The following is an 18,368-nucleotide window of genomic DNA, read 5'->3' as shown; positions in this document are numbered from 1 at the left end:
CTTGGGCTTCCATAACCTCTTAAACTCCTTCCAGTCCATTTGTTTTCTTTGTTGCAGATCGTACAATTAGTGAAGTTCTGCCAACTCAACATTCTACTATCTTGTGCAAAGAGCATAACTAATCTTTTAATATTCATTTCCCTGCTCTGAACATGACTAAAATTCTTTTATCACTCTCTTGGAATGTTTCATAAGTCTCAATTTGTTCTGGTCTTTGCTTTCTGTGCCCTAATATGTGCTCAAGTTACACTTTTCTATTACTCCTACTTCCATATTTCATAAATATTCATGTTAAATTTGAGCTGATTGAAGAGCTCCTTACATTTTCAAAGCACTGTCTTTGCCAATATTTACCATTCTTTATTTTAATGACTTGCTTAATGTCTGAACTCCGTGAGAAGAGGGATTGTGTTGAATTTACCAGTGTCCACTCAACCTCTCGTGGCGCTCATTCAGCACTTATTCAATAGATATTCGATGAATAAAATGAAAGGGCACTTTATATTGATGTCTTCTATTTTTATTTATAGTACCCCTAACATGTCATATATAATGTTTTACATAACATAATGTTGTACTTTTCTGAATTACTTATTTAAATTATTTTTAAATTTATAAAGCTTAGCTCTATTTTAGCATCAGTATTTTTTTTATTTCTTCATTTAAACAGTAATGTTGTAGAGAGCAGATAACTCTGATCTCTGCTTAGGGCAGAATGGAGTTTGCAACAGGTTAGTGAGGAGACCTATCACTGCCTCTGGGTGAGTTTTGTCATACACAGAGGAAAACATTATACAAATCCACCAGTATCTGCTCTAGATACCGTATCCACACAACATTAGAACTTTTCTTTATCTTTCATCCTGATGCCAATGCTCGCTAACATGTTTTCACCCTCATACCAATGGATACATTAATTTTCAATGCTATTCTGTTGCATCATTTATCAAAATTATACCTATCAAATAATACTTATCCTTCCATTGCTCTAAAAATACTTCATATGTCCCTTTTCAACAACTTCTAGAAATGTGAACAGTTGTTTATATTACATTTTCAAATTCATTGCTCTAATCACTCATATTCTGTTCATTAGTGTGTAGACAGATGGCAATATTGTTTCCAACCATCTTTACTACTTTCCCTTCAATTGTCAGTTTTAATTTTTGTTCTTCTTTTTAAATCGCATCTGTTGTTCTTGATATTATTTCTGGGATCTTTTTTCTCAACCTTTCAAATATAATTTAAAGCTCATTTAATCATATCAGCAATCTTTACCAAATGATTTATTATAACCCTTGTCATTAAACTATTTTCATTTATCTTAAGCCATGACCCAGAAAATTTAATGTTTTTTATTTGATATTATCATCTGTTTTGCCTTTTCCTCATAATCTTCAATCAAAAGAAGTATTAAAAATGGCAAATATATTGAAATATGCTCAACAACGTTAGTCATTAGGAAAATGCAAAATAAAATCACAATTAGATACAGTAATACACTTATTAAAATGGTAAAATAAACAAAATTGACAGTGCCAAGTGCTGACAAGGTTATGGAGCAATTAGAATTCTCATACATTACTCATGGAAATAGCAAGTGATTGGCCTGTCCTTATAAAGTTAAAACTGTACTTATCTTACAACCAAGCTATGCTACTGGTACATATTAGCTCAAGAGAAATGAAAACATATGTGTACACAAAAACCTTTATGTGAATGTTTATAGCAGCTTTATTCAGAATCACCTCAAACTGAAAACAGCCAACATAACCTTCAACTACTAAATGGGTAAACAAACTGTAGTACAGCCATACACAATGGACTACTACTTGGTAATGAAGAGGAATACATGCAACAACATGGATGGATCTCAAACATATTATACTTAGTGAAAGAAGCCAGACTCAAAAGCTTACACACAGTGTATGATTTAATTTAAAAGATACTCTGGAAAAGATAAAAGGGTAAGGGAAGAAAACAGATCACTGGTTGCCAGTGGCTGGGAGTGGAGGTAGGGTTTGACTACAAAGTTACATAAGAGAATTTTGGGGGGTGATGGCACTGTTTTTCATCTTCATTGTTGTGGTGATTGCATAACTACACATCTGTCAGAATTCATAGACTGCACATCAAAAACAGTGAATTGAACTCTAAATTATACCATAAAAAAACAAACCTCTCCCCAATATTTTTACTTCTATTATTTTGTTTGCACAGGTCTCCTACATCACTATGTCTTTTTCTTTTTCTTAAAGACTTTGAGTTCGGAGAATCATGCACTTTCCTTGTTCTGATGGTTCTGATGACTCCTCCCCCAGCCCCCGTGCTCTCTTCAAATAAAGGAAATCTCCATGTTTCTGTCTTCAGTTCCTTTTCTCTAGCTACCTAATTCACTTCTTTGCCCTCAAATATCACCTCTGTGCAATAATTTCCACTTTTTATCTACAAACCCTCTTTTGGTTCCAGACCTACATTAGTAAATGACTTCTGGACATTTCCATAGGGATAAGAGATCTTTAAACTCATGTATCACAGAATAAACTTCTCTTCCTGTGTACAGCTGTACTTCCTCCTTAACCTTCCTATTTCCATTAATGGAATGACCAACTTCCCATCACTGATGCTTTATTTAAACTTTGGTGTTATTCTTTATTCTAAGAGTTTGTATTTTCGATTAGCTGTTTTCTACTGAATGTATATTCGCTTTTAACTAACATTCCTAGTTCCCATTTTGTTCCTTTCTCTATCACTATTTGAAGTCCTAATCTATTCAAGCCAGGGCTGCTGTAATAATTTTCTAACTGATCTGTGGAAGAACTCAAAATAAATCTTAATAATGCACATACGAGGTGATGTCATACTCCTGCTCAAAAATGTTTAATTGTTACCAATAGGATGAATTTAAACATATTGTACTCAACACAGTGTGTAAACGGTTGATTGAATAAATGCTCAGCCCAAAGCTACCTCTTCCATGAGATTTGCCCAAACATCCAGTTCTCAATAAGACACGAAACTCTTATGATAATGAACTCCTATAACATTCATTTAGTGCTTAGTATATGCTGTGGCATGTTTCTTTCCTTTCACATTCAAAACAGCTTTATAACAACATAGTGTTCAAAAGCACATGGAAAAAATTTTAAAACATAAAACATAACAACCAAATATCACATTACTCTATAGGTACATCTTCCACTGTCAACTTTTGTTACAACAAAATAACAAAGTTTCCATTATATCTCCAGTTGCCTGCAGAATTCACTATTTTTCCCACAGTTGAAGCCTATCCCACCATCTTATTTAATAATACTGCACTTGGCTCCCAACACACTCAGCACATCCCACAAAACTCTGCTTCTCTACCTTTCTCTGCTTTTTCTTTTATGCATAATATTTATCACCTTTTAACATACTATGTAATTTACATTTTTACTTATTTTTTTTTCTCTATCCTTGCTAGAGTGTAAACTCCAAGAAGATAGAAATTTTTTTAAATGTTATGATGTATCCAAAGCATCTATAACACTACCTGATTTTACTGGCACAATATTTGTGCTGATGCCTCTCGAATCTAAATATCCATGAAAAATTTTAAATTTAACGCTTGCTTAGGATTATAAAGCCTAGAAAAGAGTTCTTAAAGGACTGTTGATTAACTATAAAATTTGATTTCCTTTTTTGTAAAAGTTAGATGTGTAGTTTAATTCCTATATGACTCTGGCACAGTGACACACAACAACTTTCTTTCACTGATTTCTTTAGCTGTCCAAACACTGTGTAATAATTTTTCTGGTAATTTGTTCGAGAGGTGAAGAGACTTGAGTTTTCATTAATCCATAGTATCAACAAAGTACCATGTGATATTTTCCCCTAAAACAATGATATTCAAAATAAACAGCTTTGAATAATTCAAATTAAATTTATAATAAAATGCTTATTATTTCCATTCAGATCCACTTTGAGGCTGTGTATAGTAAAACTGGCAATTACAACTTTTAGGGTATGTTTTTCAAATTTCATACGCAGTTAATATACGGCAGAGCTATTTTTTTATGCTGCAATTTTTTTGTCAAGATGCGAGTATCATGTCCACTCAGACAGCTGTGCCACATGGTCACAATCTGTAATTTAATAATCCCAGCACATTCTTTTTCATGTTTGACAGTACAGCACAAAATAATACTATCATGTGCAATTTTGAACTTATAGTGTTGTCAGGGACTGGTGGAAAGACATCTATTCAGTGTATTTAATTACAGACCAGTTAATAATCAAGTTTGGTGTCAAATCTTTGGTGTCAAAGAAAACAGTCTATTGTTGAGAAATAGCTCCTGTGATTCTTGTTAGAAAACGAATCCCAGCATATGCAGTGACTATGTAAATGGAACCGGGTATCCTGTCCCATTTCCTTTTTATTGTCAGACCACGTGTCATAAATTTAGGTTCAGATGTGAGTGTCAAGTGCATGAGTTTCTGACTGTTCACCTTAGGTACCATGGTCACTGTATTGCAAGACATGAAGCAGGAAAGGATTGTTAATTTTGTCAGCATCCTCTCTTCAACTGTCATCCTTCCACGCAAAGGGGCATCCTCTGGAAAACTAGGGGAGTCTTTTCTTCTCCCAGGGAACAATGAACAAAAACTAGTTCATTTAATATTCTTTTCAATACTGATATGTTTTATTGACACAAACTGGGGAGGCTGTCCCCAGAAGACAGGTTTGCTAACCAACTCTGACACAAAGAATATCTTTAATATCATGAGCAGAAAAGAGTCGATATAACAGGCCTGAGACTGCTGCCTTTAGAAAGGCCGACTTTCAAGAATTTTCCCTTGATCTATGCCTGGGAACTTGGCTTGTCTCTATTCTCTAACTATTTAAAAAGTGTCTTTTGCAGTGCCCTGACTCTTCAGACAAGCTATATGGTTTATGATGAACGTCTACTTTCCTTTTAGAGTATGGAGTTTTGGTATGTGCTCAACAGAGGGTGCCTATGTGACCAGCCCTATTATGGAGTGAATGTTTGTGTCCCCCACAAACTCATAGGTGGAATTCCTAACTCCCCAGGTGATGGTACTAGGAGGTGGGGCCTGTGGGAGGTATTTAGGTCATTTAGGTATTTAGGGCGGAGCTTTCATGAATAGGATTAGTGCCCTTTTAAAAGGGAACCCAGAGAACTCTCTCACTCCTTCCCTTTCTGCCATGTGAGAATAAAACAAGAAGTTGACAGTCTGCAATCCAGAAGAGGGCTCTCATCAGAACCTGACCATGCCGGCCTGATCTCAAAACTGTGAGAAGTGAATTTCTCTTGACTATAAGCCACCTTATCTATGGTACATTGTTATAGCACTGTGAGCCCCAATAAAACCCTTGAGAGCTTAATATCTGATGGTCTTCTCTGGGCAGAAAAATTGCACACATGTGACTGAATTTTTTGGTGACTGGAAAACAGAACACATAGAAGTACACCCCCTCATGGGAGGGAGAGAGCATAAGAAAGCCTATGCATGGATTTCTCCAGACTCCACCTGGATCTTTCCCCCTTGCTGATCCTATCATCTATTATTTCACTGTAATAATCCTTAGCTGTGTGTATAACTAAATGCTGAGTCCCATGAATGCTTCTAGCATAGCAAGCTTGTGTGTCATTTTTGGATACCTTACAAAACACATCGTAAACTCAATTCAAGTAGCTATCCTTCAAAATTTAATTAGCTTATATTCAATATTTTGTATAGAAGTCAACTTATCCTGAGGTATATGTGAGAATGTTTATTTTTTATATTGAAAAGCATATAAAGAGCTGAAATACCTTGGAAAAAACTCTTATTAAAACTTTTGTGGATATTTTTTAGTGCTTGTCAGTACCCATGCATTTTTATACATTTAAGCCTTTATTTAGTTTTTTATTTTATTTTATTTTTTTGCGGTACACGGGCCTCTCACTGTTGTGGCCTCAACCGCTGCGCCACCAGGGAAGCCCCAAGCCTTTATATTTTTAATCCTGTTCTTTTTGATTTATTATGTGGTAAGCATAAGCTCATTTATCAACATATGCTGAGTTTAAAACACAGTGACATAAATTAAAGATGGAACAATGGAATACCATGAGCATTTAAATTATGTTGCTACATGTAAATAATTACATATCAAATGTTAAGTGAAAATTTTAGAGAAAATAAAATATAAACATCGAATATAGCTGAGAAAATTGTATCATATAGTCCTAACTACCTCAATAATACACTGTATGAAAGTTGATTTCTTTGATTCTCAAACTTTGTAAGGTAGATATGTTATTCTAATTTTATAAATGAGGAAAGTAAGTTTTAGAAAAATAAATGACTTTTACAAATAAACACATTGCTAGGCAGGACTTAAACTTTGTTTTCCTGATTCCAAGTTCAGTGCTTCTTAGTCATCACAACTGCCTCTGCTGTGTCACAAAATTTAGAAATGGTTTTAAAGTGATGTAAGACAGTAAAATATTCACTAGGTTCTTATTTTTTCTTTTAAATTGCTTACATTCACAGAAATGATCATTTAAAAAGTTGTATTTGGTGTACTGCCAAATCTGTTACAGAACGCAGTCTTTCTTAAGAAGAGTAGTTAAAGTGACAGTGATGAATAAAAGAGGTTTATTAAGGAGAGTTAAACATACTTGGTAAATACTGGAGGAACGGTTAAAATAAAAAGTCAATGGTCTCACGAGCAGAAGGCGCATCCTCAGCCATGCTGCTGACATTGTTACAACAACATTCAATTCAGGATTCAGCTCCTCTTGCAAGGCAAGCAGCCCAACCTGCTCTGCAGGGACAAATCTGCCAATTGCTCCACAAACAAATCTTCAAAGAGGAAATAAAATCCTCTTGGTGTCTATTGGACTTTTGTTTAGAAACAAATCAAATATTCAGGGATTCAACCAGAACAGTTTATCAGAACTGGCCTGAGAGGAATCATAATTAGCATAACTGGATGTGGGAATGGCTCCAAAGAAAGTGATATGGAAGAGAACCCTGAATGTTACCTCCTACTGCATCAGCTCAGAGAAGATATGGTGAACAACTGATGCCAACTTTCAATGACAACTGCCCACTGGCCATTAATACAGAAAAGCTAAACTGAAAAGTAGCCCTTTTACTTCCTTCTGGTCAACGCAGAAACAAGTGGTAATATTTGGGTCCTCAAGAAAGCAAATTCCCTGGGAATATCAACTCTGGCCATACGGAATATTCAGATATGGCCAGACTCTGAGATAGATATGATTCGTCAAACACAAGCAAAAGGAAGAGAAAGGCAGGTGAATAGATTTCACAAATCTACTTCAGTACAGTAGTTGAGCGGAGCCCTGAGTCCAACAGAGCAGGAGTCAGGCTCCATCACTTACTAGTTGCATGACCTTAGGCAGGATACCTTAGTTCATCTCTCTGAGCGTTAGTTTACTCACCTTCAAAATAAGAATAATGATAGCTACCTCATAGATATTAAATGAAAGAACATATGTAGTATAATTTGTACAGTGCCTGGGATGTAGTAAGTGTTAATAAATGGTATCCAATGTTACATCATTATAGTATTACTATTATTAGGCTTCAAAGGAGGTTATCAGTTATTAAAATTAAGATTAAACAGAAAGAGACTCACAGACATAGAAAACAAACTTATGGTTACCAAAGGGGAAAGGGGGAGGGAGGAGGAATAAATGAGGACGTTGGGATTAACATATACACACTACTCTATATAAAACAGACAAACAGGGCTTCCCTGGTGGCGCAGTGGTTGAGAATCTGCCTGCTAATGCAGGGGACACGGGTTCGAGCCCTGGTCTGGGAGGATCCCACATGCCGTGGAGCAACTGGGCCTGTGAGCCACAACTACTGAGCCTGCGTGTCTGGAGCCTGTGCTCTGCAACAAGAGAGGCCGCGATAGTGAGAGGCCTGCGCACTGCGATGAAGAGCGGCCCCCCCTTGCCACAACTAGAGAAAGCCCTCGCACAGAAACGAAGACCCAACACAGCAAAAATAACTGAATAAATTAATAAACTTCTACCCCCAACATCTTAAAAAAAACCAAAAAAACCAGACAAACAACAAGGACCTACTGTATAGCACAGGGAACTCTACTCAACATTTTGTAATAACCTATAAGGGAAAAGAATCTAAAAAAATGTATGTATAACCGTATAACTGAATCACTGGCGTTATGCGGGCCTCTCACTGTTGTGGCCTCTCCCATTTGCGGAGCACAGGCTCCGGACGCGCAGGCCCAGCGGCCATGGCTCACGGGCCCAGCCGCTCCGCGGCACGTGGGATCTTCCCGAAACGGGGCACGAACCCGCGTCCCCTGCAACGGCAGGCGGACTCTCAAGCACTGCGCCACCAGGGAAGCCCTGTACGTCAATTTAAAGGAAAAAAAAAGATTAAATTTTAAAAACTATGTTTCTGTGGTTTTTCTTTCTACAAACTGCATTTATTCTGCAGATGATAGTGGCTATAATCTGAATAATATTATTGTGAGATTTGTAAAATCGTGATAAATTACCTTCTGGTGTTAGGTAGGGGAGTAATGTTGCTAGACAGTATTTACAGTATCATAGCAGAGGTCAAAGGAAACACAGCCAAATTTAACTAGTGTGTCAGTGTGTCTCACAGTTGGTATCAAAGGAAGTAGTTTATTTTGCAGTTGGTTTATTTTTAGAGGAGAATTTAGCCTGAGTCCACTGGTTTCATTATCTTGCATAGACTTTACCTGCTCAGCTGTTCAATGAATACCATCAGTTTTATGACCCATAGAAGCAGAGCCGGCTTAATAAGCACACATATCTGCTCATCCACTTGAAAGGTCCTCACACATTTTTGTTGCTGATCCTGCGGTACAGTGAATATCTGCCCCACATATGAAATTAGGCCAGTATACCTTTATTGCCCTGACATCATTATGGGTTATCTTTACAAAGATCAAGAACTTTTAATTAATTATTAACTTGAGGCCTATAAACATTCTACTTACAGTAAATAAAGGAACAAGAAACAATTATATCAAGGCATCATTTAAAAAAAGAGAATCAGTACTAATTTAATTATTAGCCCATTAAGCCCAATATTGAGTCAACTTGATATAAATGTCTCAATGCAATTTTTATAAGCTCCTAACATGCATTCTTTATCCTCTAAAAGTTTATTAGTTCTTATGTTCTTTTGAGTCTCTTAACTCAATTAATTTTGAAGCTATTTAAATTTATACTTACTGTAGAGATACGGGTATTTTTTGGTTTAAGGAAAAAAGAATGACCCAGTTTGCCTGGTGTGTATGATCACACATCCTGCAGAGTTTAACTGAAACTCATTTGCAGTGTCCACAAGAGGACCAAGGATTAAAGTAGTTTGGAGAAAGAGCAACTCAATATTTTTCCTAAAATGATTATTGTAAGAACATCTTGTACTGAAATACTACTTTTCTCTTGGAAACATGTAAGCCTAAATAATTTGTTCTGTGATCCCACATGGTAAGATTAGTCCTCCTGGGTCAGATTAATTTGGAAGGAGTCATAAATAAATACAATAGCTTAACTAGTCAAGAGACAACTCAACTTTGTATTATTCTGTGATTTTTCATATTATCTGAACATTCAGAGATTAAACATGAAGGGTCATGTTAAGCTAGGATCATGATTTACCCTTTTGTAATGAAGAAGCAATAAAATTCAAAATTCATCCCAATGAGTGTATATTTTAACAGCAGACTCATATGAGAGGTTCACTGTCATTTCTTTTAATAAGAGTCCGTAGCTATTCTTTTCATTGTGGAAAGATTATTTAATATTACTCATATGCCAGACATCTTAATAAAACACTTCTTTCATACAGAGAGACTATTAAGTAGTTTGTATGCACTACACTAAATTCCTCTTTCTTCCCAAATGTATGCTTCTCTGGTGTTTACAACATCTGTCAATGGTACTTCTACCCTCTCATTTCCCAAATGCAAAACCGCAGAATATTCTAGATCTCTCCCCTCCCCAAGTGCTGTGTATTCAGGCTGTGAAAAGCTCATGGTTTTTTTTTACAGCAATCCAGTCTGCAACATATTTCTACTAATGAGCTCAGAAAAATACCTACTGCAATCCCATCTCATAAAAGGAAGAAGCTGAGACCCAGGGAGGGGAATTACTCAAGGCTACACAGAAACATACGGAAATAACTAGAACCAGAATCATGATTTGTTGTTCCCTAGACCATTAATTTTCCCACAATCTTTCTGTTTCTGTTGATATTACTTTCATGACACTGTTGATACCCATCTCCTCTGACACAACTGCCTCTTCCTAAGATCTGGCTCTCATTGATCTTGCCAACAGTGTCCTAACTGGTATCTCTGATTTCTTCTTTGTAGTCATGCTACACACTACTGCTAGCTTCGTGCTTCTGAGACACAGTTCTCACCATACCCAATGCTCTGCTTGAAATTTTCAAAGACGCTCTTTACAAAATCATGTCTACATGCCTTGAATGTATCTCCCCAAAATTTATATGTTGATATCGTAACTTCCAGAGTTGCTGATATTAGGAGGTGGGGCCTTTGGAGGTGCTTAGGAGATAAGGATGGAGCCCTCATGAATGGGATTAGTGTTCTTATAAAAGAGATCCCCCCAGAGCTCCCTCACCACTTCTGCCATGTGAGGACACAGCATGCAATTACTGGAGCCAAGTGAACAGGAAGAGGGCCCTCACCAGAATGTGACTATGTCGGCACCCTGATTTTGGACTTTCCAGTCTCTAAGGCGTCGAGAAATAAATTTCTGTTGTTTCTAAGCTACCCAGTCTGTGGCGTTTTGTTAAAGCAGCCCAAAGGGACTAAGATACTTAGCTTGTCATTCAAGGCCTTCTGTGATCTGCCCAAACTGAATACCTGCTCACTGTACCTTCACTCAACCAGACAGTCATTCAACAGATATTCACTGAGTTCCCATTGCATACTGACACTTTACCAGGTAACACCAAAATGAATACGATACAATCTGGTCTTACTCATCAGGGAGCTCATTGTCTAATAGCTTCCTTTAATTACACATGTAAAGAAAAATGTTCTACAAGGGCAAACTTGATTGTTTTATAGGGGTCTTGTCAGAAAAAAAGTTAAGAAATATGTAGAAAAATATTTACACTATAAACAGTTGTTTTGTATTGATGCCTGCTTTATATAGGATAAAATCAGATTCAAATAACATATCAGGGATCTTTGAATTTCTTAACTATTTACTCAAGTTTAAGTAAGTGCTCTTTATATCTTATGGTCTTGCTAAACCATACAGACCTACTAAATACCACTTAAATAGGAAAAGAGATTAGAAGTTATTTTTTAACAATAGCTTACCAGGAAGTAGAATGCTGTCTGTGTTTCTTTGGGTCCGGCCCATCAGGACAGTGGTCAGATTCACTGTTGGTTTCTTAAGTGTATTGGGTTTCTTCAGCAATGGTTTTATTTGCTTCTGTGACTTGACAATATTTTCAAGACTACCAGACAATGATTGATTTATATACCGAGTTAAATTAGATAGGGCAATTTGAGTTTTTATTTCGATCACTGATTCCACAAATTCTGTCAGACCTTTCTGAAGAGGCTGAATATCTGGTATGGAACCTTTTATCCTCTTGGGTATGGTAGCATTCAGTTCTGATATACTTGTAGAAGCATCATGACATATTGTTAAAGCTTCATAGAGAGTCTTGTTAAGTAAAGAGAGATTAATGGAAAGATGAATGGATTTTGCTTCCAGTGCTTTAAATCTGGAATTTAGTACCTGCAGTTGTAGAGCCTGGTCTCTCTCATTTGTAGCTACAAAGCGTTTTTTTAGTGAAACGTAATAAGGTATGAGTGTCTTGGTCACATTAGACTCAATGCCTTGCAACCGAGTTTCAAAATTTTTGGAAATTTTTGTGGCTGAGAGTATTTTTTCCTCCAGATGACTCATATTTTGCTGGTATTTTATCAGTTGGGAACTGGTTTCATTGATCATTTGAGAAATCTTTTGAAAGTTGGACAGACTTAGTTTTTCATCTTTAGGAATATATGCAAGGGCCTTGGCAACTTGCAGAACAAAGTTATATCTCTGACTGTCACTGACCAAAATCTCAATAGAATCATTCAAACGTTGGAATTGAGAAATAAATGTCAAAATAGTTTCCATATTTTGGGTACATTTGTGATGGACCTCAGGATTATACTTTGTTGTATCTGAAGTCTCTTTTAGCATGTAGTTATCTTGAATGAAGTCAATGGCATTATTTATAATAGTTATTGTCTTATTTAGACCATCTTCCATTTCTAAGGCATGTTCATTGATCCGTCTGTCTAAGGAATCCCCACGACTCTGTACTTCATTTCTAAGTAAGTTGTATCTTTTTGTAAGTTCTTTGATAAGCGAATTTAGACTGCTAACAGCAGTAATCAAATTTTCCACTTTTTTCTTTGTAGCTACTGCTTCTTTTGGTTGCTCATATGACATTGTCTCTCTAAAGGATGCTCCCTGCTCGAGCAAGGGTTGAAGAATCTCCATATCGTAAGTCAGATCATTTAGTTGCTCATTCATTTTATCCATCTTATTGTCCATTGGAAAGAGAACCTCAACCAATGTTTGGTTCAAAACTTGTAAATTCTCTTCTGTGTCCTTAATTTGAAATTTAAAATCATCTCTGCATTTGGATAACATGTGTTCACATTCCTCCCTGACAGATTCTTTCTCCGTCTCCAAAGCAAGGGTGAGATTGTTAATCTTGCTGTCTTGGGTGTGCAAATCATCAAACATATGCAGCAGCATCAAACCCTGCTTCTTTACGGTCTCATGTAGAGTAGACATGTATTCAGTGACGTTATTGCTAACTGATCCAGCGGCTGGAACACTCTTCTGATTTGATACTTGTTCAGTTGATAAAAGATGCTCCTGCACGTCCTTCATTTTAGAAAGGGTCTTGTTGAGGGATTCATGATACAGAATGCTCCTTGAGCGCTCCTGTTCTAGAGCACCTTCTAAATGAGTCTGCTTTGCTTCTAGTTCTTTAATAGGCTTCTCACATGTAAAAGTCATTTCTTGTCTTACATTCACAATGCGATTTTTTAGATCCAGTATATCAGTCGAAGTGGGCCTATTTTCTTGCATTAAAACAGACTTTTGCTGGACTGCTACTGAAACCACGGTTTCATTAACTTGTTGAATTATCTGTCTGGCGTTTTTAAGGTCCTCTGAGAGAGTTGATACAGTCTTGAAGAGCTGCACTATGGTCTCCTGCATGTCATTTTGAAAAATTTTAAATTGTTCTCTTACTATATCTTTCACCAGATCATTAATGCTTTTGGATTTTAGACCTGGAGAAAGAAATAATAAACAACAATAAATGATACATGATTTTAATAATGTAAACTTTAGATAGCTCTAAAAAGATAAAAGTTTGAGACTAAACATTAATGACATGAAATAATAAAAATATCTCTTGACTACATTTACTTATGAAAATTTAAAAAAATTACTAGAGTTCATATAAGTTGGTCACCCTCTTAACTGATAAGTCTGAGGGAAAAAAATCAGTTGCCGGGAACATGCTGGAATCATAGAACTAAGGTTCTCTGGACAAAGGCATAAAGGAACTACTACCGACTTCAGTTAATACACCCTTGTATGCAATGATTCTAGCCTTAGTCTTATATAAAAATAAATGGTTTGGGGCTTTCTGCCTTAGTAAATAATACCTGATGTTAGCTCATGACTGTTTATTAGGTTTCTAGTACAGCTGACCCTTGAACAATGCAGGGAATGGAGTGCCGACCCTCCGCACAGCTAAAAGTCCACATATAATTTATAGCTGGCCCTCCGTTATATCCAAGGTTCCTCTGAATCCACAGTTCCACATCCTTAGATTCAACCAACCGACTGTGGATTGTGTAGCACTGTAATATTTACCATTGAAAAAAGTCTGCTTATGTAAGTGGACCCAGGAGGTTCAAACCTATGTTGATCAAGGGTCAACTGTAATTAGGTTTCAGAACTTGTGTTTCGAGCTTATAAAATTTAATATATTGGGCTTCCCTGGTGGTGCAGTGGTTGAGAGTCCGCCTGCCGTTGCAGGGGACACGGGTGCGTGCCCCGGTCCGGGAAGATCCCACGTGCCGCGGAGCGGCTGGGCCCGTGAGCCATGGCCGCTGAGCCTGTGTGTCCGGAGCCTGTGCTCCGCAACGGAAGAGGCCACAACAGTGAGAGGCCCGCGTACCACAAGAAAAAAAAAAATTAATATATTGACTGCAGAGACGAAATTTAATGAGGTTCCCAGAGGAGGAACAATATGAAGTAATAATCACAAGATTCAACAATTGTTCATAATAACAATAAAATAAAAATAATGAGAGGTTTGAGGATCACAAAACTAAGTCAAATGACAGAAATTTAAGATACACATTGACTCTCATAATATGACATTAATTTTTTTTTTTTTTTTTTTTGCGGTACGCGGGCCTCTCACTGTTGTGGCCTCTCCCGTTGCGGAGCACAGGCTCTGGACGCGCAGGCCCAGCGGCCATGGCTCACGGGCCCAGCCGCTCTGCGGCATGTGGGATCTTCCCGGACCGAGGCACGAACCCGTGTCCCCTGCATCGGCAGGCGGACTCTCAATCACTGCGCCACCAGGGAAGCCCGACATTAATTTTTAAGGTGATTTTATTTATTTTTAGTTTGATAATTCTTTTTAAAAATATTTCTGTTGAAATATAGTTGATTTACAATATCATGACATTAATTCTTAACAAAAAGAGGAGAGGAAACTTGCCACTAATGAAGCACATACTAGTATCTCCCCTTTAGAAAGAACAGACTGATCACAAGCCAGAATTATGGATCGTTATAAACGTAGCATTAGGAAAAAAAAAAGGAAAAAGGAAAAAAGAGTCTTGAACTATTCAGAACTACTTAGAACAGGAAATAAATATTCAAACATGTAAAAACATAGAAACAAACCTGTTACATACAAAAACAGAAAACGGGAAAAATAAAACATGCTTGAGGCATATTTATAGTACATGGCAATGAAACAGATATAAATGGAAGATATGTTGATTCAAACATGTAGCCAATGTAGCCAATATCTATAAGGTAAAATACAGGCAACATAATACAAAGCATTTTAATCAGGAAGGTCTGTACAATGGGGTATTGTGAAGTAAGTTATGGCTACTATGAAGTCTATTCAAGAAAGATGATTATAGGATAAAAATACATAGTCTCTACATGTCTCTATTTTGTAAGCAAGTTTTAAAAAGTATTTAAGTTGCTTGAGAGACCTCCATAAAACATATTTTGAAAGAGCAATTATACCAAATAGAATGATGTATTGCTTGAGGGTCTTGATACTAATTAATGTGGTACAAAGACAAAGTTGTGAATGGATAAATATTTCCTTGGAAATCCTAGACCTTAAAGATGCATGTTTTTAACTGATCTTTAGGGTCCAGGATTTCCAGAGTACAAAAATTTATTTTACATTTCTAAACCTAGTGGAAACTGATATAAACTTAAAAGTCTAAAAACTATAAGTAAGGGAAAATCAACTTGTATGTAATAGGAAAAAATAATAAAAGCATGTGAAGTATGAAATAGTAATCAGTGACACACAGCACCAAAGTACTAAGGAAAGGCTTAGAAAAGATTATATAGCTGCAGTTAAGATAAATTATACTGAAACAGTCCTAACTTTTGCATTTACTAACATGAATAATCATACCAAGAAAAGTTTTAAAGTATTTTTATTTTCTAAATTTTACTTAGCATTTGACATGTCACTCATTTATACAACAAATCTTCGTTGAGTACATTCTACATGCTACACAGAAAATGAAATTTGGAAAATTAGATTTCTCATACTTAAAAGAGAATATGTTAGCTTCACTGAGTGTAAGGCACTACTTAATAGCAAAGTTATTTTTATTGCACTTTCTACAGGATCATTTAGTCACTTTCTGTGGGTTAAAATTGTCTTTAATTCTCATGACAGAAACAGCTATATGAAACACAATAAAATAATTAAGGTTAGGAATCAGACTTCCCTAGGATTTATAACCTCATAATTCTGGCTTAAAATGTTTTTCAAGATTGACAAGGTAAAATAAAACTTAAGCGTAATTAAATTAATTAATTAATTGTGGACAATAACAACAGATTTTAACTTCAGCAAGGGAAAAACTACATGATCTGAGAGTCAGAAAAAGAATGAAAATAAGCCAAAACACTGTAATAGGTAAAATTCAGTACAGAATCTTGATCAAATTAATTAGGAAAACAAGTAAACAATCAAAGTAAACATTAGAAGGTACTCTCATGCTTTAAAACTTCAGCGGAGGCCTGGGCACCCTGCCCCAGGGAGGGGAGGAGGAGAGGCAGGAGGGTTTGGCTGAGCTGCAGCTGTTTGTCTGTTCGACACAGGCTTGGGCTCTACGGGGGGAGACGGAGCCCCAGGACTGTTGAAGCCTGGAATTCCCCTCCCCCTCCCCTCCCCTCCCCTCCCCCTCCTCATTGGACCCTGGTTATATTTTCAGAAATGTCAATTTTCAGAAATGGTCGTGTAAGAAGGATATAGAATCAGAAGCTATCCCTCTACTCTTAGGATGGGTGACTCTTATCCCATACCCCTAGAGTGAATTTCTCATTTTGAAAGCTAGAAAAAAGGGGATAAAAAAAGGACAGCACCAGGACACCAAGGAGATAGTAGGGATCTAGGGTACTTTGGGGTGGATATGAGTGCTCTTCAGGCCAACTAAAAGTTGATCAATATGCTGTTCTTTGAAGACCTGGTGGGGAATGATTGGGAGATTAAAAACTACTCTCACATGGTTTCAGTCTCCATTTCAGCACACTCTACTTTAGATGCAATTCTTATTTTATTGTTCCCCACTCTTACCAGTGAGTGTCAGGTGCCTGGGACCCTCTCAGTGGTGTAACCTTTTAATGGTGGGTGATTGTAAGAGTTAAGTCCTCATAGGAGCAAAGAAATGAAGAGATTCTGTCCTTTTTCTAAAAAGTGATTGCAGGTGTAATGGCCCTGTGTTTAATTTTACCTGCTTTTTTTCTTGCAGGACTGTTGAAGCCTGGAAGTCCCCTCCCCTCCCCCCTCCCCCCTCTGCTGCTTTGTGGCATCCCCCTCCCTCTACCCTTTCCCATTCTTATAATCTAGCCATGACTAGCAGAAGCACAGTCAGGCCCAGTGGGCAACCCCAGGCCAGCAAAATATGCCAGTTCAAATTGGTCCCGCTGGGTGAGTCTGCAGTGCGGAAGGCTAGCCTGGTATTACGTTTTGTCAAAGGGCAGTTCCACGAGTACCAGGAGAGCATCACCGGAGCAGCCTTCCTCACCCAGTCGGTTTGTCTAGAGGACACAACAGTCAAGTTTGAGATCTGGGACACAGCTGGGCAGGAGCGATACCATAGCTTGGCCCCCATGTACTACAGAGGTGCCCAAGCTGCAGCTGTGGTTTATGACATTACTAATCGGGAAACCTTCGCCCGAGCAAAGACATGGATAAAGGAACTACAGTGACAGGCCAGTCCTAGCATCGTTATTGCCCTGGCGGGGAACAAAGCTGACCTGGCCAACAAGCGCACAGCAGAGTACGAAGAGGCCCAGGCGTAGGCTGATGACAACAGCTTATTGTTTATGGAGACTTCAGCCAAGACAGCTGTGAACCTGAACGATCTCTTCTTGGCGATAGCTAAGAGGTTGCCGAAGAGTGAACCCCAGGATCTGGGGGGTGCAGCAGGCCAAAGCCGGGGTGTGGATCTCCATGAGCAGTCCCAGCAGAACAAGAGCCAGTGTTGTAGCAACTGAGGGGTGGCTAGCAGCAAACAAGTATGGAGCTAGCACGAGAGCTAAGAAATAACCTCCATCCCCACCGCTCAGCACACAGCCCCTACGGTAACAGCACACTGGGCCCTGGCTCCCAAGGGCTGCCTCTTGACAGCTCCGTCACGGCACTTTGTAACGCTTCAGCAACAACACCAGGCAGCTGTTGCCACTGGCGTCCTACCCCTACTCTGGGGCTTGGGGGGCAGATTCCCCAGGGCTTACCTTCCAAATCAAACTTTCTTCACTTTGTATTATAGGTGCAAGACAGTGACCTACTTATCTTTCCTTCTCTTCCCCATTTTTTCAGAAAATTCTTTTTTGTCTCCTGCCCCTTCCCCTTCTGCTTTTGGTCAGTCTCTGTTCTTGATCCTCTTTTTCTTCCCCTCCCCGGGATGGAGAAGGTAGTGAACCCAGGAAGTGAGGAAGGAGGTTTGCACTTCAGTCACATTAGGGGCCCTGGGGGAAAGTAAGCCTCAGAGCAGA

General features: G+C 37.9%; 1 protein-coding gene and 1 pseudogene across 1 annotated transcript in view; one reads left to right on the top strand and one right to left on the bottom strand.

Moving 5' to 3' along the window:
* The window catches only part of MMRN1 (multimerin 1), a 67,725-nt gene that overhangs the window by 4,265 nt on the left and 45,092 nt on the right, over positions 1-18,368 (bottom strand). Inside the window, exon 6 of the mRNA XM_007450016.1 lies at positions 11,381-13,369. Within this exon, the coding sequence (XP_007450078.1) occupies positions 11,381-13,369 (1,989 nt within the window). The remainder of the gene's footprint in view (positions 1-11,380; positions 13,370-18,368) is intronic.
* LOC103076339 (ras-related protein Rab-5B pseudogene) lies at positions 16,444-17,867 on the top strand (annotated as a pseudogene).

Source organism: Lipotes vexillifer, unplaced genomic scaffold (genome assembly GCF_000442215.2).
Source record: "Lipotes vexillifer unplaced genomic scaffold, Lipotes_vexillifer_v1.1 scaffold178, whole genome shotgun sequence".
NCBI classification, from domain to species: domain Eukaryota; kingdom Metazoa; phylum Chordata; class Mammalia; order Artiodactyla; family Lipotidae; genus Lipotes; species Lipotes vexillifer.
This window is presented reverse-complemented; position numbering and strand designations above follow the sequence as displayed.